The following is a 22,682-nucleotide window of genomic DNA, read 5'->3' on the forward strand; positions in this document are numbered from 1 at the left end:
AAATTTAAGTGGGCATCCTGCTTTTAAAGTTCTTTTGTTATTTTCTTTTTTTTTTTTCAAGATGGAATCTCACTCTGTTGCACAGGCTGGAGTAAAATGGCGTGATCTCGGCTCGCTGCAACCTTCGCCTCCTAGGTTCAAGTGATTCTCCTGCCTCAGCCTCCCAAGTAGCTGGGATTACAGGCACCTGCCACCATGCCCAGCTAATGGTCTCGAACTCCCAGCTTCAGGTGATCTGCTCATCTCAGGCTCCCAAGTAAATTTTGTATTTTTAGTAGAGATGGGGTTTTATCATGTTGGCCAAGCTGGTCTTAAACTCCTGGCCTCAAGTGATCCAGCTGCCTAGGATTCCCAAAGTGCTGGGATTACAGGCCTGAGCAAGCGCCCAGCCCTACTGTTGTTTTCTAAACCTGCTCCTGTGACAAACAAGTAACCTAATGCATGTTCATACTGTTCTGTATCCTAAATGGGATGAGTTTCTTAGGTGTTCATTTTGCTCTTATGCTTCACAACTGACATACACCAGCTATCTATTCTTTGATGTGTACAGGTAGTATGTAATTGTTGTTCCCTATGCAAATGTTAGTCAGTAGGTTTGGATAGTAATTTCTTCCAGACACCTTGTCAAGCCATAAGCAAGCAGATATGCCTTCTCCCAGTTGGCAGTGACCCACGTGTAGGGAGGCACAAGGCTGTCCCCAGGCTGGTGCTGGGTGCCCTAAAGCTCTGAACCCTTCTCCTTCAGGCCCAGTTCCATCACTCACCTTTTACACTCAGCCAGATGTCCACCTCCCTCACCCCAACGGGGTTGTCAGCCCGGCAGACATAGTAGCCCTCGTCCAGGTCCTGGGAGCAGTTATGGATGGTGAGGGTGGAGTTCTGGCCGTCCTGGGTAATGAGATGGCGGCTGCTGGGCTGGATGACCACCTCGGGCTGGGTAAGGTTCCTCAGCCACAGGATCTTGGCAGGAGGGTAGGCCCCAGACACCTGGCAGGTGAGCGTTACATTGCCCCCCACGAAGCAAGTCTTCATGGGCTCAGAGAGAACGGAGGGACTCCCTGGTGATCAGAAGGTGAAGAAAGACAAATGCTTAAAGAGATCCAAATCACGGCCTGAGATCTTCAAGAAAATTACAGTAGTCCTTTTTTGAAATGTAGTTTTTGCTCTGTTGCCCAGGCTGGAATGCAGTGGCACAATCTCAGCTCATTGTAACCTCTGCCTCTTTCCCAGGTTCCAGCGATTCTCCTGCCTCAGCTTCCTGAGTAGCTGGGAATACAGGCATCTGCCACCACACCTGGCTAATTTTTGTATTTTTAGTAGAGATAGGGTTTCACCATGTTGCCCAGGCTGGTCTCAAACTCCCAACCTCAGGTGATCTGCCCATCTCAGCCTCCCAAAGTGCTGGGTTTACAGGCCTGAGCCACCGCATCCGGCCCTAGTCCGCTTTATCCATGATTTCACTTTCTGAGGTTTCAGTTACCACCGTCAACTACAGTCCAAAAATATTAAATGGAAAATTCCAGAAACAATTTTTTGTTTGAGATAGAGTCTCACTCTATCACCCAGGCTGGAGTGATGAAGCAATTCTCCTGCCTCAGCCTCCTGAGTAGCTGAGATTACAGGCACCTACCACCATGCCCGGCTAATTTTTGTATTTTTAGTAGAGACTGGGTTTCACCATATTGGCCAGGCTAGTCTCGAACTCCTGACCTCAGGTGATCCACTTGCCTCGGCCTCTCAAAGTGCTGGGATTACAGATGTGAGCCACTGTGCCTGGCTGATTCATAAATTTTTATTTTTTCTTTTCTTGCAGTACTTTTTAGTATATTCACAATTTCCTAAGTTTCAGTTGCACACTGCTCTGAGTCATGTGATGAATCTCGTACCATCCTGCATGATCCTTTATTTATCACAAGAAGGCTGAGTCAATATTTTGAGAGAGAGACGACATTCACATAACTTTTATGACAGTATATTGTTATACTTGTCTATTTTTTATTAGTTACTATTGTTAATCTCTTCTTGTGCCTAATGCATAAATTAACCTCATCATAAGTATTTATGTATAGGGAAAAGCACAGTATATATAGGGTTCAGTGCTACCTACAGTTTCAGGCATCCACTGGGAATCTTGGAGCATATCCCTTGTGGATAAGGGAGGAACACTGTATTTCCTTCCTAATGAAGCAACTCCAGAAATTTCTTTTTTCTTTTTTTTTTTAATTGTAACTCCCAGTGTTGTGGGAGGGACCTGGTGGGAGTTACAATTCAAAAAAAAGAGTGCAGTGCTGTGATCTTGGCTCACTGCAGCCTCCACCTCCCAGGTTCAAGCGGTTCTCGTGCCTCAGCCTCCCTAGTAGCTGGGATTACAGGCGCCCACCACCATGCCCAGCTAAGTTTTGTATTTTTAGTAGAAACAGTGTTTCACCATGTTGGTCAGGCTGGTCTCGAACTCCTGACCTCAAATGATCCGTCCACCTTGGCCTTCGAAAGTGCTGGGATTACAGGTGTGAGCCACCACGCCTGGCCAATTCCAGAAATTTCTGCACCACACCTGGTCTTACATAAAAATAAATCTAACATTACTAAGTACTTACTGTGGGCACGGCACTGTCACACATATTAACCCAATCCATTCTCACAGCAACCCTGTTATTATACCCATTTTCCAGATAAGGAAACTGAGGCACAGAGAAAGCTAAGTAACTTGCTCAATGCTGCACAACTAAATAGGCAATGCAGCTAGGATTCAGAGTGACCAACTGTCCCCATCTGTCCAGGACATGGAGTTTTCCCAGGATGTGGGGTTTTCAGTCCTAAAACCAGGGAAGTTCTGGGCAAACCAGGATTAACTGGTTACTGTATGTAAGAGTGAAATCCAAGCAGTCAGGCTTTTACGTAGTCCACAAGTTTTCCTTCTATGCTATACTTCTACCTATAAAAACTGTACTGATTGTATAAAAATGGACAAACATCTGACAAGGATTTCAAGGGGACAAGAGGGCAGCTGTATTTGTTTCCAATTGCTGATGTAACAGATGGTAACAAACTTAGTGGCTTAAAGCAAACACATTTATTCTCTTACAGTTCTGGAAGCCAGGAGTCTGGAATGATCTTACAAGGCTAATATCAAGGTGTTGGCAGAGCTGGTTCCTTCTGGAGGCTCTAGAACAAGCTTGTCCAACCTGCAGCCTGCAGGCCAAATTCGGCCCAGGATGGCTTTGAATATGAGGACGTTTTTGCTCATCTGTGGTGGTGGATATCACGAAAATTATGCACGGACCCTTTTATTTTCGCTCATCAGCTATCATTAGTGTTAGTGTTCATGCGAAATCCACTCCCATGATCCAATCACCTACCACCAGGTCCCTCCCACAACACTGGGAGTTACAATTCAACATGAGATTTGGGTGGGGACACAGAGCCAAACCAGATGATGGAGTTTCGCTGTGTTGCCCAGTCTGGCCTCAAACTCCTGGGCCCAAGCAATCTGCCCGTCCTCAGCCTCCTAAAATGCTAGGATACAGGCATGAGGCACCATGCCTGATGATCCTGGCACTTCTGATCTCCTTCCCCCCTTTTTTTTTTCTTTTTGAGACAAGGTTTTGCTCTGTCACCCAGGCCTGGAGCCCAGTGGCACAATATCGGCTCACTGCAGCCTCATCCTCCAAGGCGCAAGCGATACTCTCTTTGCACACCACCAAGCCCAGCTACCTTATTTATTTTTTATTTTTTGTAGAAACAAGGTCTGTGTTGCCCAGGCTGGTCTCGAATTCCTAGCCTCAAGCTATCCTCCCGCCTCAGACTCCCTAAGTGCTGGGATTACAGACATGCGCCACCATGCCCTGCCTTCTCTCTTCTTACAAAGACAGACACCAGTCACTGGATTACAGCCCACTTTAATCCAGTATGACCTTATCTTATCTTGATTCCATCCACAAAGACTGTTTCTGAGTGAGGTCATATCCACAGATATCAGGGTTTGGACTTGAACATATCTGTTGGGGAGACACAACTGAACCTCAACCTCCATCTAGCTTCATCGATATTTTACACATGACATCCTGGCCATACTGGTCTTCTCTTGGGTCCTCAAATGCCAAGTTCGTTTCCACCTTAGGGCCTTGGTGTTTGTTGCTGCCTCTGCCAGGAACACTCAGCCCACAGATCTTCACCTAGCCAGCTCCTTCCCATTCTTAGATTATTACCACCTCAAGGAGACCTCCCTGTTGAGAAACATTAAATTTACCCTGCTCCCATGGAAGATACCTTTTAGTTTGTAATTAGTGGTAAGCAGGTAACAGCTGCCTACTTGGTAGATTCTTGAGTTATGTGTAAATATAGAACACCTGTGTATTAATAAGAATCACCTGTATAAGAGCAACTAAATACACGGATGAGAGTCTGCTCAGGGCCTTCAGTCCTGGAGCGCTGTCAGCCCCGCAGGCTCTCAGGCTGTTGGTCCACAGGATAGATCCACTCTGTTGTGCTATCTGGGTGTCTGCCTCTCAAATACCTTCAGCACCACCTGGGTGGGGGTCTCCCGACTGAGCTGGTTCTTGGTACCTCCCTGCCACCCTAGGAAAAGCGGCCCTCTTCTTAAAAAGGCCTCTCTTTTATACATACCATTTTATTATTCTCATATTATTATCATATCTGGACCTATCTTACTTGTTTTTGTACTTTCTGGTTTTTTTTGAGATGGAGTCTTGCTCTGTCGCCCAGGCTGGAGTGCCATGGTGCGATCTCGGCTCACTGCAACCTCCACCTCCCGGGTTCAAGTGATTCTCCTGCCTCAGCCTGCTGAGTAGCTGGGATTACAGTCATGCACCACCATGCCTGGCTAATTTTTGTATTTTTAGTAGAGACGGGGTTTCACCATGATGGTCAGGCTGATCTCAAACTCCTGACCTTGTGATTCACCCGCCTCAGCCTCCCAAAAGGCTGGGATTACAGGTGTGAGCCACCACACCCAGCTGTTTTTGTACTTTCTGTCTTCCTTCTACCCGCATGCCACCCAGGATATAAGCTCTGTGAAAGAGGAATAGGTGTGGTTTTAAAAATATGTACATTCTCTGATACAACCCCCTTCAAAACGCGGTGCCTAATTCTTCCCACTCCTCTTGAATGTGGGCTGGACTCATTTCTAATACATAGAATGTGGCAGAAGGGATGCCATGTAACTCCTGAGACTAGGTCATAGAAAGGATAGCGTCAGCTTGACTCACTCCAGCTTGGATCATTTGCTCTGGGGGAAGCCAGCTGCCATGTTGGAAGGACACTCAAGCAGGCTTATGGAGACTCCCGCATGGAGAAGAAATAGTTGCCAGGCTTGGGGTGAGCACTTCAAAAGTAGATCTTTCAGATGATTTCAGCTCCCCCCCCAACCAACCTTCAAGTCTTCTGGCTGACACCCCAGACATCACAGGGCCAAGACAAACCATCCCCAATGCCCACTGTGTCTTGTCTGAATTCCTGATCCACAGAAATCATGAGATAATTAATGGTTATTCTTGTTTTAAGCCATTATGTTTGACGGTAATTTGTTACATAACTAGATGCTATAGTTTGAATGTTTGTCCCTTCCAAGTCTCATGTTTAAATTTGATCCTTAATGTTAAGGCCTAATGGGAGGTGTTTGGGTAAGTGAATTTTCATTCTGTTAGCTTGGCCCAAAAGTAATTAGGATTTTTGTCATTACTTTTGCGCCAACCTAATGTTAGCACTGGTTGTTTTTTTGTTTGTTTTGTTTTGGAGATGGCATTTCGCTCTGTCACCCAGGCTGGAGTGCAGTGGCACAATCTTGGCTCACTGCAACCTCTGCTTCCCAGTTTCAAGTGGTTCTCCCTCCTCAGCCTCTAGAGTAGCTGGGACTACAGGCATACGCCATCATGCCCAACTAATTTTTTTTATTTTTAGTAGAGATGGGGTTCATCATGTTGGCCAGGCTGGTCTTGACTCCTGACCTCAGGTGATCCACCTGCCTTGGCCTCCCAAAGTGCTGGGATTACAGGTGTGAGCACTGAACCCAGCCAGTGCTGTTTGTTAAAAAGAGCCTGGCACCTGCCTTCTCTCTCTTGCTTCATCTCTGACTATGAATCTCTGCACGAATTGGCTCCACTTCACCTTCCATCATGTACAGAAGCAACCTGACGCTCTCACCAGAAGCCAAGCAGATGCTGGTGCCCTGTTTCTTGCACAGCTTACGGAACTATGAGCAAATAAAGTAATTTTCAGCCAAACACGGTGGTTCATACTTGTAATCCCAGCTCTTTGGGAGGCCAAGACAGGTGGATCACTTGAGGTCAGGAATTCAAGACCAGCCTGGCCAACATGGTGAAACCCTGTCTCTACTAAAAATACAAAAGTTAGCTGGGCATGGTGGTGCACGCCTGTAGTTCGAGCTACTCAGGAGGCCAAGGCAGGAGAATCACTTGAACCTGGGAGGTGGAGGTTGCAGTGAGCCGAGATCATGCTACTGCACTCCAGTCTGGGCAACAGAATGAGACTCTGTCTCAAAACAACAACAATAACAACAAAAAACTTTCTTTATAAACTTCCCAGCCTCAGGTATTCCTGCACAGCAACAGTAAATGGACAGACACAAAAGATGATGACCCTCATCGGTCTTCACTGTTCCATCCTCAGCACCTAGAAACTGCACCTGACACATAGCAGGTGCTCAATTAGTATTTGTCAAGTGGAAAATAGCTTGGACTAGAACCAAGAAGCTTGAGCTAAGCATCTCTAAAGTTTGAAAGGAATGAAACATAAAGTAAAAGAAAGGAAGAAAGGGAAGGAACTCAGTCCACTCTGACATCCTAGGATTTCTTTCTCAGAAGAACTCTGAAATGCTTCTCCCAGGAGAAAGGAAGGCAGCTGAACTCCAACCCCAAAATGAAGCAAAACAGACTCACTGATCTGCACCACACAGCTGGCACCCGCCTCTGGCCCAACGACATGACTCGCAGCACACTTGAACTTCTTGCCGTCCGACAGCTGGGACTTGTTCAGCATTTCCACCCCCAGCTTTGACTTCCCCACGATTACACCTCCTGGCTCTTCTATCCACAGGAAGTTAGGGTCAGGGTATCCCCCAGCCCAGCGACAGGTGAGCTGCAGCATGAACAATCCTGATGCCATCTGTGCTCGGCACTGGGGAGCTGACGGAGGGGGATCTGCAAAACACCAGAGGAAAGCATGGGCTCACTCACACGCTCTAGGATCAGCCACTGGGCTGGCTCTACGACTGCAGAACCAGGGTCTCAGAGAGACATCAACCCCAGTTAGTGTAGCATCCAGTGCTCCTAGCACAAATTCCTACCTGACAACAGTCAGGTTTCCTCTGTTGGGTGTTAAATCTCTGGGGACCTGGGTCTCATTTGCCTTTGCATTTCTTTTTTTTTATTTATTTATTTTTTGAGACGGAGTCTCATTCTGTCACCAGGCTGGAGTGGCACAATGGCTCACTGCAACCTCTGCCTCCCACGTTCAAATGATTCTCCTGCCTCAGCCTCCCAAGTAGCTGGGATTACAGGCATGCGCCACCACACCCAGCTAATTTTTGTATTTTTAGTAGAGACAGGGTTTCGCCATGTTGGTCAGGCTGCTCTCAAATGCCTGACTTTAGGTGATCCACCCATCTCGGCCTCCCAAAGTGTTGGGATTACAGGTGTGAGCCACCGTGCCCAGCTTTGCCTTTGCATTTCATATTTATTTACTCATTTATTTAGAGACAGAGAGTTTCACTCTTGTTGTTCTGGCTGGAGTGCAATGGTGCCATCTCAGCTCACCACAACCTCCGCCTCCCAGGTTCAAGTGATTCTCCTGCCTCAGCCTCCCGAGTAGCTGGGATTACAGGCAGTCACCACCACACCCGGCTAATTCTGTATATTTTTAAGTAAAGACGGGGTTTCTCCGTGTTGGTCAGGCTGGTCTCAAACTCCTAACCTCAGGTGATCCGCCCGCCTCAGCATCCCAAAGTACTGGGATTACAGGTATGAGCCACCGCACCTGGCTTTTATTTTATTTTTTTAATACATACAGGCTTTTGACATGTTGGCCAGGATGGTCTAGAACTCCTGGCCTCAGGTGATCCACCCGCCTTGGCCTCCCAGAGTGCTGAGATTACAGACATAGTGGTTTTTGTCTAAGATATTTGTGTATGGGAGTGTTTGGTTAGTGTTTCCCTACACTAAAATAAAGATTCACAGACCACTGGTTCATAACAGTGCTAGAAGGCCCAATGCCAGTGATGGCCACACTGGGTCTACAAAAAGAATGTATACAGATGGATGAATGAACAAATAAATCATGGTCCATCCGTGCAAGGAATGGACTATTATTCAGCCATAAAAAGGAATGAATTACTGATACATGCCTCAACATAGATGAACCTCAAAATCATAAGGCCAGGTGATAGGCCAGGCATGATGGCTCACACCTGTAATCTTAGCACTTTGGGAGGCCAAGGCAGGCAGATCACTTGAGAACAGGAGTTCGAAACCAGCCTGGCCAACATGGTGAAACCCAATCTCTACTAAAAATACAAAATTAGCTGAGCATGGTGGCACACACCTGTAATCCCAGTTACTCGGGAGGCTGAGGCAGGAGTATCGCTTGAACCAGGAAGGCGGAGGTTGCGGTGAGCCAAGATCGCGCCATTGCACTCCAGCCTGGGTAACAAGAGTGAAACTCCGTCTCAAAAAAAAAAAAAAAAAAAAACAAAAAAAAAAAAAAAAAAAAAAAAAAAAAAAAAAAAAAAAAAAAAGACAAACGGGAGAGGCACAAACATGCAGGTCCTAAAGGATTAAGGGGAAGAAGTGGGCAGAGGAGCACTGCTTACGCACAATAGACCAGGAGCTCGGTGGTCACCTTTCGATGTCTCCTGCTGAGCAGATTCAAGGCCAAACAGGTGTAGTTCCCTTGGAGGTTTGGCGACATCAGCAACAGGGAGAAAGAGTTGACTGTCAGGTTGTGGCCGAAAAACTCGCTGCTGGAATTCAGGGCCTGGAACCACCATTCAACCATGGGGGGCGGCCAGGAGCTGCTATTGCAGCTGAAGTCCACCTGGGAACCCTTGGCTGCGTAGAGGGTGCCGTTGGGGAGTGTGCCGGTGGCCGAGATGTGAACCTCAATCTGATAGGGGCCGCCTGGGAATGACAGGGGGAATGGGATGGCATTAATCATGTAAGAGTTCATTCAATTGCCTTACCAACGCCAACAGACATATAAGCTATTATAGATCAGGAAACAGCCAATGAAGCGTATAGAATCTACCTAATACTATGTGACAAATGCTATGCCAAGTGCCCTGATACATCATTTCATTTAATCCTGGGTGACTATGTGAGATTTCATTAGGGGATAAATCCTTACAGAACAGGAAAAGTATACATTGCTTCTTAAAAAAAAAAAAAAGGCCGGGTGCGATGGCTCACGGCTGTAATCCCAGCATTTTGGGAGGCCAAGGCGGGTCAATCATGCGGTCAGGAGATTGACAGCATCCTAGCCAATGTGGTGAAATCCCATCTCTACTAAAAATACAAAAATTAGGCCGGGCACAGTGGCTCACATCTGTAATCCCAGCACTTTGAGAGGCCAAGGTAGGTGGATCACTTGAGGTCTGGAGTTCGAGACCAGCTTATCCAACATGGTGAAACCCCATCTCTACTAAAAATACAAAAATTAGCCGAGCATGGTGGTGCACGTCTGTGGTCCCAGCTACTCGGGAGGCTGAGGCAGGAGAATTGTTTGAACCCATGAGGTGGAGGTTGCAGTGAGCCAATATCACACCACTGTACTTCAGCCCAGGCGACAGAGCAAGACTCCAGCTCAAAAAATTAATAAATAAGTAAATAAATAAATAATACAAAAATTAGCTGGGTGTGGTGGCACGTGCCTATAATCCCAGCTACTCATGAGACTGAGGCAGGAGAATCCCTTGAACCAGGGAGTCAGATGTTGCAGTGAGCTGAGATCACATGACTATACTCCAGCCTCGCGACAAAGGAAGAATGTCTCAAAAAAAAAAAAAAAAAAAAAAAAAAAAAAAGGCTGGATGTGATGGCTCACACCTGTAATCCCAGCACTTTGGAGAGACCAAGGTGGGTGGATCACCTGAGGTCAGGTATTCGAGACCAGCCTATCCAATATGGTGAAATGCCATCTCTACTAAAATTACAAAAATTCACCGGGCATGGTGGTGTGCGCCTGTAGTCCCAGCTACTCAGGAGTCTGAGGCAGGAGAATCGCTTGAACCTGAGAGACAGAGGTTGCAGTGAGCCAAGATCATGCCACTGCACTGCAGCCTGGGCGACAGAGCAAGACTCCGTCTCAAAAAAAAAAAAAAAACAACCGCAAGGGCTAGACATAGTAGCTTCATGCCTGTAACCCCAGCACTTTGGGAGGCTGAGGTAGGAGGCTCACTTGAGGCCAGGAGTTCCAGACCAACCTGGAAAATATAGCAAGACCCCATCTCTATGAAAAATTTAAAAATTAGGGCTAGCATGGTGGCTTACACCTGAATTCCCAGCACGTTGGGAGGCCAAGGCAGGCAGATTACTTGAGGTCAGGAGTTTGAGACCCACCTGGCCAACATGACGAAACCCTTTCTCTACTAAATATACAAAATTAGTCAGGTGTGGTGGCATGCCTGTAATCCCAGCTGAGGTGGGAGAATCACTTGAACCTGGGAGGCGGCGATTGCAGTGAGCCGAGATCGTGCCACTGCACTCTAGCCTGGGCGAGAGTGAGACTTCATCTCAAAATAAATAAATAATTAACTGGGTGTGGTATCACGTGCCTACAGTCCCAGCTACTTGGGAGGCTGAGGTAGGAGGCTGGTTTGAGTCTGGAAGGTTGAGGCTGCAGTGAGCCAGGATCTTGTCCTTGAACTCCAGCCTGGGTGACAGAGTGAGACCTTGTCTCAAGATAAAACACTGCAGGATGGAAAGTATTTCTGTGCAGTGAAGAATTAACACAGCAGTCCTGGGACTGCTCTCCTTAGAAAGACCTGCTTGCAAGGCTGGCCCTTGGCTGCTGTCTGGGAACTTGGATTTCAGGAGGATTCCCATCATTCCTTGAACTGAGAGGAGTGGCTTGCTGTGCCTAAGCTATGCAAACAATGTGGTTTAAACTTGGCTGGGGCTCGGTGGCTCCTGCCTAGAATCCCAGCACTTTGGGAGGCTGAGGTAGGTGGAGTTTGAGGTCAGGCGTTTGAGACCAGCCTGCCCAACATGGTGAAACCCCATCTCTACTAAAAATACAAAAAATAAGCCAGGCATGGTAGTGGACGCCTGTAATTCCAGCTACTCCGGAGGCTGAGGCAGCAGAATCGCTTGAACCCAGGAGGCGGAGGTTGCGATGAGCCAAGATTGCGCCATTGCACTCCAGCCCGGGCAACAAGAGCAAAACTTTGTCTCAAAAGAAAAAAAAATGTGGTTTAAACGGAACTTCTGCTTTCTGAGAGGCAGGAATTTGGTAAGTGCAAAGCAGAAAGCACCTACATGATAAGCCCCGACAAAAAACCTTGAGCAAAAAAAAAGTCTCCAATGAGTTTCCCTAGTAGACATTTGATGTGTGTTGCCACAACTCATTTCTGGACATCGCATCCCATGCAACTCTGCTAGAAGACTTGGAAGCTTGCACCTGGTTTCCCTGGGTTTCTTCCCATGAGCCTTTTCCCTTTACAGGTTTTGTTTTGTATCCTTTTCCTGGAATAAATCATCCTACGTGCTGAGTCTTATGAGTCCTCTTAGCAAATCGTCAAACCATGGGGACCCCCAGCACAATATCATACTAAAAAGCAAGAAATGGGGCCAGGCGCAGTGGCTCACTCCTGTAATCCCAGCACTTTGGGAGGCCGAGATGGGTGGGTCACCTGAGGTTGTGATGTTCAAGACCAGCCTGTCAAACACGGTGAAACCCCATCTCTACTAAAAATACAAAAATTAGCCAGATGTGGTGGCATGCACGCCTGTAATCCCAGCTACTTGGGAGGCTGAGGCAAAAGAATCTCTTGAACCAGGAGGCGGAGACTGCAGTTACCTGAGATCATGCCGCTGCACTTCAGCCTGGGTAACAGAGTGAGACTCCCAAAAAAAAAGGAAGAAAAGGAAGAAATGAACTACTTGTCTGACTCTGGCCAAATGACCCTCCTCAGACTCCATTTCTTAGTCTATGAAAGGGGGTGATGGCAGTTCCCACTTCCTGGGATTGCTGCAGTAAAGCACTGGGAACGGTGGTCATGCTGGAAACACTTGATGAACTGGTGGGCCTCGTCTCAGTTCTCATTTCTCTTCACATTTCCTTTTCATTTTATTTTTTGAAATGGCGTTTTGCTCTTGCTTTCCCGGCTGGAGTGCAGTGGCGCTATCTCAGATCATTCTACCCTCCGCCTCCAGGTTCAGGTGATTCTCGTGCCTCAGGCTCCCGAGCAGAGTAGCTGGTACTCCAGGCATGCGCCACCACGCCCAGCTGATTTTTGTATTTTTAGTAGAGACAGGGTTTCACCATGTTGGCCAGGATGGTCTCGAACTCCTGACTTCAAATGATCCACCTACCGCGGCCTCCCAAAGTGCTGGGATTACAGGCCTGAGCCACCGTGCCCAGACTTCTCTTTACATTTCTGAACTTCCTTCTTGTCCCCTGAAATGCTCTCCGCTGTTGCTACCCAGTGCATTTAAGGTGCCACATACCATTGAAGAAAAGAATGTATCCCCCCAAAATATATACAATTATTACTTGTCAATTCAAACATTTCTATTTTAGTTTTTGTTACTTTTTTAAATTATGTATTTATTTATTTGAGATAGCGTCTCCCTCTATCAACCAGAATGGAGCGCAGTGACACAATCACAGCTCACCGTAGCCTCAAACTCCTAGGCTCAAGCAATCCTCCCACCTTAGCCTCACGAGTAACTGGGACTACAAGCGCACACAACCACACCAGCTAATTTTTAAATTTTTTTTTTGAGACACAGCTTCACTGATTACCCAGGCTGGAGTGCAATGGTGTGATCTTGGCTCACTGCAACCTCCACCTTCCGGGTTCAAGTGATTCTCCTGCCTCAGCCTCCTGAGTAGCTGGGATTACAGGCATGCACCACCACGCCCGGCTAATTTTGTATTTTTAGTAGAGACGGGGTTTCTTCATGTTGATCAGTCTGTTCTTGAACCCTCAACCTCAGGTGAATCCACCCGCCTCAGCCTACCGAAGTGCTAGGATTATAGGCATGAGCCACCGCATCCAGCCAATTTTTAAATTTTTTATAGAGACAGGATCTCACTTTGTTGCCCTGGCTGGTCTCAAACCCCTGAGTTCAAGCAATCCTCCCGCCTCAGCCTTCCAAAGTGCTGGAATTACAGGTGTGAGCCACCACACCTGGTCCAATAAAACATTTTTTAAAAGACTGTATCTAACAGCTGTTCATCCTGAAGTAATTTAGTGTGCTACCTCTCCCAGAGACTTCCTCTTTAAAAAATAAAAATAGGCCAGGCATGGTGGCTCACGCTTATAATCCCAGCACTTTGGGAGGCCGAGGCAGGTGAATCACTTGAAGTCAGGAATTCGATACGAGTCTGAGCAACATGGTAAAAACCCATCTCTACCAAAAATATGAAAATTAGCTGGGCATGGTGGCGGGCACCTGTAATCCCAGCTACTCGGGAGGCTGAGGCAGGAGGATAGTTTGAATCGGGAGGTGGATGTTGCGAGCTGAGACCGAACTACTGGACTCTAGCCTGGGCAACAGAGTGAGACCCTATCTTAAAAAATAAAGTAAAATAAAAAAAATAAATCCAGGAAGCACAATGTTTAGCCAAAAGAATAAAGCTATGGCTACAGAATTTTGAACAGAAATCAGCCAGCAACAAAAATTATTTGTGGGAAGAAACAGCGCAGATAGAGCCCCTCGAGGCACGGTACCTACTTCACCCATGTCCAAACCCATCGGATTTTAGAAATCATGGGTTTGGAAGGACAATGTTCTCATCAAGTTGCAGCTGGTTCCTAATAGTTTCAGGGATCTGTTGGAATCATGTTGCCTCCCACAAAGCATCCAGGGAAAAACTTAGATCATGGTTCGGGAGGTGCTCAAATGTCCCATTCACTGTTGCTGGCTAGTTGGTTAGGTATGCAGATCAGCAGGTCTTCGGGCGTACCTGCAGTTGGCATGCAGCCAAGAAAGCACGGGGCACATCCAAGTCTGTGTCTTTCACACTGTGGCCTCCCCCAGGGCACATCCAAGTCTGTGTCTTTCACACTGTGGCCTCCGCAGTGGTGGTGGGGGGCTTGGTCCCAGTCACTGGCATGGACACTGTGGACCCCCAGAAACCAGCTGGCAGGGATTTTAGACAAGCACAACTCTCAACAAGAAACGGAGCTGGTTACAGGGAGTGGATGGGAAGGAAGCAGATAGAAGAATTCAAAATTTAAGACCCAGTGCGGTGGCTCATGCCTGTAATCTCAGCACTTTGGGAGACCAAGGCAGGCAGTTCATGAGGTCAGGAGTTCAAGACCAGCCTGGCCAACATGGTGAAATCCCATCTCTATAAAAATACAAAAATTAGCTGGGCATGGTGGTGCGTGCCTGTAATCCCAACTACTTGGGGAGGCTGAGGCAGGAGAATTGCTTAAACCGGGACCCAAGAGGTGGAGGCTGCAGTGAGCCGAAATCACACCACTGCACTCCAGCCTGGGCTACAGAGCCAGACTCCATCTCAAAAAAAAAAAAAAAAATTCAAAATTTAAAAAGAAAAAATAGCAAATGAGAAAGCCTAAAGGGGCCTCCTGAATTGTTCAGTGTTCAAAATTCATAGCTCATCTGTAAACCCCTGGGGTTGTCTTTTTTTGTTGTTGTTGCCCAGTCTAAAGTGCAATGATGCGATCTTGGCTCACTACAACCTCCCCCACCCAGGCTCAAGTGATTCTCACACCTCAGCCTCGCGAGTAGCTGGGACTGTAGGTGTACGCTACCACACCCTGCTAAATTTTTTATTTTTAGTAGAGACAGGTTTTTACCATGTTACCCAAGCTGCTCTCAAACTCCTGACCTCAGGTGATCCGCCCACCTCGGCCTCCCAAAGGACTGGGATTATAGGCACGAGCCACTGTGCCCGGCCAATTTCTGAGTAAAGCTGACACCATCTTCTCGATTTCCTAGAGTTCTTTCTCTACCCTAACTTACTACAAAAGGAGGAGATTCCGGTTGCTTCCCTCTCACTTCTCTCTCCACCCTACTGACATTCCTAAACAGAAACCACCATCCTCTTTTGCTTACAGGGTGATGGTAGCAATCACTAAGAGAAACAAACAGATGGGAGAGGAAACAGACATTAAAAGACAAGTAAATAAAAATAGGGGGCGGGGGCTGAGCACGGGGGCTCGAGCCTGTAATCCCAGTAGTTTGGGAGGCTGAGGCGGGGAGATCACTTAAGGCCAGGAGTTCGCGACCAGCCTGGCCAACAGAGTGAAACCTAGCTCTACTAAAAATACAAAAAAATGAGCCGGGCATGGTGGCACACGTCTATAGTACCAGCTACTTAGCAGGCTGAGGCAGGAGAATCACTTGACCCCGGGAAGCAGATGTTGCAGTGAGCCGAGATGGTGCCACTGCACTCCAGCCTGGGCGACAGAGCGAGAATCCGTCTCTCTCTCTCTCTCTCTGTCTATATATGTGTATATATATATGAGGGACAGGTACCAAGGCTCAACAGCTTATTAAGGCCTTGGCCACTGCCAGGGTCAGTTTCTGACTCATTCTCGCACAGATGCCTTAGCCTTGGAGTTACGAACCTGTGCTCTGCATTCAGACAGACCTGGCGTAAATCCCGCCGCCACTTACAGATGGACAAACTCAGACAAGTGCCTGTCCCACCCATTCTCACTTTCCTGCCCTTCCTATAAAATTAAAGAGTGCTAATGACTTGTATCACTGGGTTATTGAAGGATCCAATAAGGTGATATAAGCAGAGCCCTTAGCCTCCTCAATATTCAGTAAGTGTTATCTGATATTGTTATCAGTATATACTGGTAGATCGATTCTACAACACGGGTTAGCAAATGCTAGCCCACCATCTGTTTTTGTGTAATCCATGAGCCAAGGGTGGATTTTACTGATGAGAGCTTTCAATCAATCTGATGAGAGAACACTGCCTGTGAATCCCAACTAAGTGAAACACTATCCACCCCAAAAAGGAAATTCCATTCTTCTCATTAGTAGATCTGTACTGCAAAGAAAAGTTCTCAGTTATTTTATATATATAAATAAATATATATATAATTATATATATACATATTGAGGTCAGGAGTTCAAGGCCAGTCTGGCCAACATGGTGAAACCCCATCTCTACTAAAAATAGAAAAATTAGCGGGTGTGGTGGCACGTGTCTGTAGTCCCAGTTACTCTGGAGGCTGAGGCAAGAGAATCACTTGAACCTGGTAGCCAGAGGTTGCAGTGAGCCAAGATCACACCACTGCACTCTAGCCTGGGTAACAAAGGGAGACCCCATCTCAAAAACTAAATGAATAAAAATTTAAAATGAAATAAATAATTAAAGAGAAAATTTATTATTTATTATTATTTTTTTTTTGAGATAGACTCTCACTCTTGTCACCCAGGCTGGAGTGCAGTGGCACGATCTCTGCTCACTGCAACCTCCACCTCCCGGGTTCAAGCGATTCTTCTGCTTCAGCCTCCCAAGTAGCTGGGACTACAGGCTCATGCCATCATGCCCGGCTAATCTTTTTATTTTTAGTTTTTAGTAGAGACAGTGTTCCACGCCAGCTAATTTTTTTGTTATTTTTAGTAGAAACAGGATTTCACCGTGTTAGCCAGGATGGTCTTGATCTCCTGAACTCGTGATCCACCCGCCTCGGCCTCCCAAAGTGCTGGGGCTACAGGCATGAGCTTATTTCTTATTTTTTGAGACACAATCTCATTCTATCACCAGGCTAGAGTGCAGTGACCTGATCACGGCTCACTGCAGGCTCAACCTCCCAAGACTAAGGTGATCTTCCTATCTTAGTCTCCCAGCAGCTGGGACTACAGGCATATTCCCCCACACTCAGCTAATTTTTGTATTTTTAGTAGAGACAAGGTTTCGCCATGTTGCCCAGGCTGGTCTCAAACTCCTGGGCTCAAATGATCCACCCACCTTGGACTCCCAAAGTGCTAGGATTATAAGTGTGAACCACCACACCCAGCCAAAAAAAATTTTTTAAAGCTTTGCTGGCCAGGCACAGTACCTCACACCTGTAATCCCAGCACTTTGGGAAGCTGAGGCAGAAGATCACATGAGCACAGGAATTTGAGACCAGCCTGGGCAACATGGCAAAACCCCATCTCAAACACACAAAAGAATTAGCCAGGCGGCATGGTGGTGCAGGCAGGTAGTCCCAGCTTATTTGGGAGGCTGAGGTGGGAGGATGGCTTCAGCCCAGGAGGTGGAGGTTGCAGTGAGCTGTGATTGCACCACTGCGCTCTAGCCTGGGTGACACAGTGAGACCCTCCCTGTATCAAAAAAAGAAAAAAAAGAAAAGGAAAAGTTTTGTCAAATCCTGTTCTAGAACAATCTACGGCTGCCTCCTTCCTGTTCTCTTGCTTATTTCTTATGTCTCCTTGACATCAGAATTCACTTCTTTCCTTACCCATCACAAATACAGGTTGGCCAGTCAAGAGCTGCAAAAGGTTCATTTACATCTCAGTATCTTGAATTCCTTGTTGAGCCCAGGAGGCGGAGGTTGCAGTGGGCCGAGATCAAGATTGCACCACTGCACTCCAGACTAGGCAACAGAGCAAGACTATCTCAGGCCGGGCGTGGTGGCTCACGCCTGTAATCCAAGCACTTTGTGGGTGGATCACCTGAGGTTGGGAGTTCAAGACCAGCCTGACCAACCATGGTGAAACCCTGTCTTTAAATAAAATAAAATAAAATAAAATGACTTAAGAATGCACCAGACAGTCTGTGCTAATCAGTTAATATGCACTTCTCCAATGGGATAAGGTCTTTGGGAAAACTTAGAGACTGTGATATCACCTTTATAGGCAAGAGTGACAATCCACTGCCTCCTGATCTCCCTCGTGACTGCCACTAAAAAAGCCCATCCCAGAGGTCCGCAGGCTCCTATAAGCACCAATCCCTGCTACAGATAAGCTCCAGGCACAGTGGTTCATGCCTGTAATCCTAGCACTTTGGGAGGCTGAAGCTGACAGATCACTTGAGGTCAGGAGCTCGAGACCAGCCTGGCCAACATGATGAAACTCTGTCTCTACTAAAAATACAAAAATTAGCCAGGCATAGTGGTGCTTGCCTGTGATCCCAGCGACTCGGGAGGCTGAAACAAGAGAATCACTTGAATCCAGGAGGTGGATATTGCAGTGAGCCAACATCATGTCACTGTACTCCAGCCAGGGCAACAGAGTAAGACTCCATCTCAAACAAACAAACAAAAACAGATAAGCTTGGCAAGACCTAAATTAATCAATCCTTGGTCAAGAATCACCCATCTCCTTTTTTTTTTATTTGAGATGGAGTCTCACTCTGTCATCCAGGCTGGAGTGCAGCGGTGTGATCTCGGCTCACTGCAAGCTGCGCCTTGCGGGTTCAAGCAATTCTCCTGCCTGAGCCTCCGGACTAGCTGGGACTACAGGCACATGCCGCCACACCCAACTAACTTTTTGTATTTTAGTAGAGAGGGGGTTTCACCGTGTTGCCCAGGCTGGTCTCGAACTCCTGAGCTCAGGCAATCCACCTGCCTCAGCCTCCCAAAGTGCTGGGATTACAGGCGTGAGCCACCGCACCCAGCCAAAGAATTATCCCATCTTCTGACCAGGCACAAACAAGTTTTCTTCGGTATAAACCCAACATTCCCTCTCCCTAGGACCCTACACTGTGAGAACACATAGTGATACCACCACCAACACAGACAAGGTTCGTCTGGTGGGTCCGTATCAGGCAGGCCTATGAGCCAGGGAACATGGATCTTTCCTGAGATTCACTGTCTTGGAAGTTTGAAGTGAAGGTCACATCACTAGCTACACAGGAGCTCCCCATTCCCCACACCCAACTGAACCCCCAGCCTCTCGGAGGTCGACACAGAGCAGCTTCCTCATTGCTCATGTACCAGCTGGTTCCCTTGTTCGCTAAACACTTGCTTGGCATGAGGAAAAGAGACACAGGGAGAGCCTGGCACTAAGTACCATGAAACCTGACTAGGGTCTTTCATGGGCTGATCTGTCTCTTTTTTTTTTTTTTTTTTTTGAGACGGAGTTTCACTCATGTTACCCAGGCTGGAGTGCAATGGCGCGATCTCAGCTCACTGCAACCTCCGCCTCCTGGGTTTAGGCAATTCTCCTGCCTCAGCTTCCCAAGTAGCTGGGATTACAGGCACCCGCCACCACACCCTGCTAAATTTTTTATTTTTAGTAGAGACAGGTTTTTACCATGTTACCCAAGCTGCTCTCAAACTCCTGACCTCAGGTGATCCGCCCACCTCGGCCTCCCAAAGGACTGGGATTATAGGCACGAGCCACTGTGCCCGGCCAATTTCTGAGTAAAGCTGACACCATCTTCTCGATTTCCTAGAGTTCTTTCTCTACCCTAACTTACTACAAAAGGAGGAGATTCCGGTTGCTTCCCTCTCACTTCTCTCTCCACCCTACTGACATTCCTAAACAGAAACCACCATCCTCTTTTGCTTACAGGGTGATGGTAGCAATCACTAAGAGAAACAAACAGATGGGAGAGGAAACAGACATTAAAAGACAAGTAAATAAAAATAGGGGGCGGGGGCTGAGCACGGGGGCTCGAGCCTGTAATCCCAGTAGTTTGGGAGGCTGAGGCAGGGAGATCACTTAAGGCCAGGAGTTCGCGACCAGCCTGGCCAACAGAGTGAAACCTAGCTCTACTAAAAATACAAAAAAATGAGCCGGGCATGGTGGCACACGTCTATAGTACCAGCTACTTAGCAGGCTGAGGCAGGAGAATCACTTGACCCCGGGAAGCAGATGTTGCAGTGAGCCGAGATGGTGCCACTGCACTCCAGCCTGGGCGACAGAGCGAGAATCCGTCTCTCTCTCTCTCTCTCTGTCTATATATGTGTATATNAAACAGTTTCACTATGTTGCCTAGGCTGGAGTGCAATGGTACAATCTTGTCTCGGCTCACTGAAACCTCTGGCCCCGGGGTTCAAGCAATTCTCCTGCCTCAGCCTCCCGAGTAGCTGAGATTACAGGCAGCCGCCACTGAGCCTGACTAATTTTTGTATTTTTAGTAGAGGCGGGGTTTCACCATCTTGGCCAGGCTGCTCTCAAACTCCTGACCTCATGATCCTCCCACCTCAGCCTCCCAAAGTGCTGGGATTACAGGCGTGAGCCACCACACCTGGCCAACAATATCTTTCTCAAAAAGCACAAAGTGGCTGGGTGTAGTGGCTCATGCCTGTAATCCCAGCACTTTGGAAGGCCAAGGTGGGCAGATCACTTGAGGTGAGGTGTTCGAGACCAGCCTGGCTAAGATGGTGAAACCCCTTCTCTACTAAAAATACAAAAAAATTAGCTGGGCGTGGTGGCAGGTGCCTGTAATTTCAGCTACTCGAGAGGCTGAGGCAGAGGCTTGCTTGATCCCGGAAGGCAGAGGTTGCAGTGAGTCGAGATTGCACCACTGCACTCCAGCCTAGGCGACAGAACAAGACTCCATCTCAAAAAGAAAAAGAAAAAAAAAAAAGCATAAAGTTTGCCAGGCATGGTGGCTCAGCATGTAAACCTGTAAACCCAGCACTTTGGGAGGCAAGGCAGGCAGATCACCTGAGGTCAGGAGTTCAAGACCAGGCTGGTCAACATGGTGAAACCGTCTCTACTAGGCCAGGTGCAGTGGCTCATGCCTGTAATCCCAGCACTTTGGGAGGCTGAGGCAGATGGATCATGAGGTCAGGAGTTTGAGACCAGCCTGACCAACATGGTGAAACCCCATGTCTACTAAAAATACAAAAAAATTAGCCCGGCATGGTGGCGCACACCTGTAGTCCCACTACTTGGGAGGCTGAGGTCAGAGAATCGTTTGAACATGGGAGGAAGAAGTTGCAGTGAGCCAAGATCTCACCACTGCACTCTGGCCTGAGTGACAGAGTAAGATCCTGTCTCAAAAAAAATGAGAGAGAGAAGGAGGTAATGTGACCCAGCTAGCAACCACATCAGTGAAAAGATCGGGGCACGCAGAGTTCCCGACCCACAGCAAGACCTGTTTGAAAGGCCCTGCTGTAAACTGGCTGATAGTTGGGAACTTGAGATAAACTATCCCAAGGGAATCCCACCACTGGCTTACCCAGTGGATCCAGTTCATGTGTGCTGAGGGCTCCGTGAGTTTATCTCATTAATGCATACCACAAATCCGTAAGTACTTCCACCATTCCCCTCGATTTCACAGACAATAAAACTAACATTGGAGTTCAAGGGACTTTCCCAAGGTCATACAAACAACAACAGTTAGTAGAACCTGAATTTGAACCTAGGCCAGGACTGCTCCACAGTACTGCTGCCATCCCGGAAAGAGTGGCTGAATCAAACCTATTTTCCCAAATCTATGCAAAAATGAGGGCCAACTTCCAATCAGAGATGTCATGCCCTCCCTGCTGGCCACTGTTGGGGCAGCAAGACCGGGTTCCCTGAGGCAGAGAGGGGTCTCATGTTTTGCCCAGGGACTCCCTAAGACGAGAACCAGGAAAACAACCCCAGAGGGCTCTGGAATACGTGAACCAAAGGGTATCTGTGTTTGATTTTCACAAGCAAGCCCTACCTCAGTTAAGGGCCCCATGTATTTCCAAGTAAAGAAAAGTCCATACTACGAATCACAGCACAGTCGCTCAGACATGCACAGGACTTCCCTGGCGGGAGCACAAAGTGCCATTGGAGTTCAGTGACATTTTTATTCCTTTTTTTTTTAGATGTCTTACTCTGTCACCCAGGCTGGAGGGTAGTGGCGCAATCTCAGCTCACTGCAACCTCTGCCTCCCGGGTTGAAGTGATTCTTGTGCCTCAGTTTCCCAAGTATCTGGGACCACAGGTGCACACCACCACACCTGGCTAATTTTTGTTTTGTTTTGTTTTGAGATGGAATCTCTGTCCCCCAGGCTGGAGTGCAACAGTGCAATCTCGGCTCACTGCAACCTCCGCCTCCCGGGTTCTAGTGATTCTCCTGCCTCAGCCTCCTGAGTAGCTGGGATTACAGGTGCCCGCCACCACTTCCAGCTAATTTTTGTATTTTTAGTAGAGATGGGGTTTCACCATGTTGGTCAGGCTAGTCTCGAACTCCTGATCTCAGGTGATCCACCCATGTTTTTAAAGATGTAAGTTCACGTTCATTGTAACAAGACCTCACCTTTATCTCCCTGCAGGGCAATAATGAAACTAATCTATCCTCCAATAAACTTAGTCAATGATTAACAAATCAGTGTCAATCGAGTCATCATAAACTGGAGAAAGTGGTGATAAAGAAACAAAAAGTTGCAATGTCACATTACTCCACAGTGGATAAAAAGGTTATTCATTGATGAGATGAAGAGATGATTAATTACTTTGGGCAGGTGGACTGAGGGAGACCAGCCAGCACTTGCCTGGGGCTCGCAGTGGGAACCAAACACTGGGGCCAAGATGGGTGACTTTTTTTTTTTTTTTTTGAGATGG

At 47.4% G+C, this 22,682-nt stretch overlaps 1 protein-coding gene across 1 annotated transcript in view; it reads right to left on the reverse strand.

Annotated features, from left to right (window-relative positions):
• The window catches only part of VSIG10 (V-set and immunoglobulin domain containing 10), a 45,244-nt gene that overhangs the window by 7,688 nt on the left and 14,874 nt on the right, over positions 1-22,682 (reverse strand). Inside the window, exons 4-7 of the mRNA XM_037738921.1 lie at positions 21,317-21,319; positions 8,850-9,152; positions 6,918-7,178; positions 765-1,058 (exon numbers count right to left, since the gene is read on the reverse strand). Coding sequence (XP_037594849.1) covers positions 765-1,058; positions 6,918-7,178; positions 8,850-9,152; positions 21,317-21,319 — 861 coding nt within the window. The remainder of the gene's footprint in view (positions 1-764; positions 1,059-6,917; positions 7,179-8,849; positions 9,153-21,316; positions 21,320-22,682) is intronic.

This window comes from Cebus imitator, unplaced genomic scaffold (assembly GCF_001604975.1).
Source record: "Cebus imitator isolate Cc_AM_T3 unplaced genomic scaffold, Cebus_imitator-1.0 Scaffold59, whole genome shotgun sequence".
NCBI classification, from domain to species: domain Eukaryota; kingdom Metazoa; phylum Chordata; class Mammalia; order Primates; family Cebidae; genus Cebus; species Cebus imitator.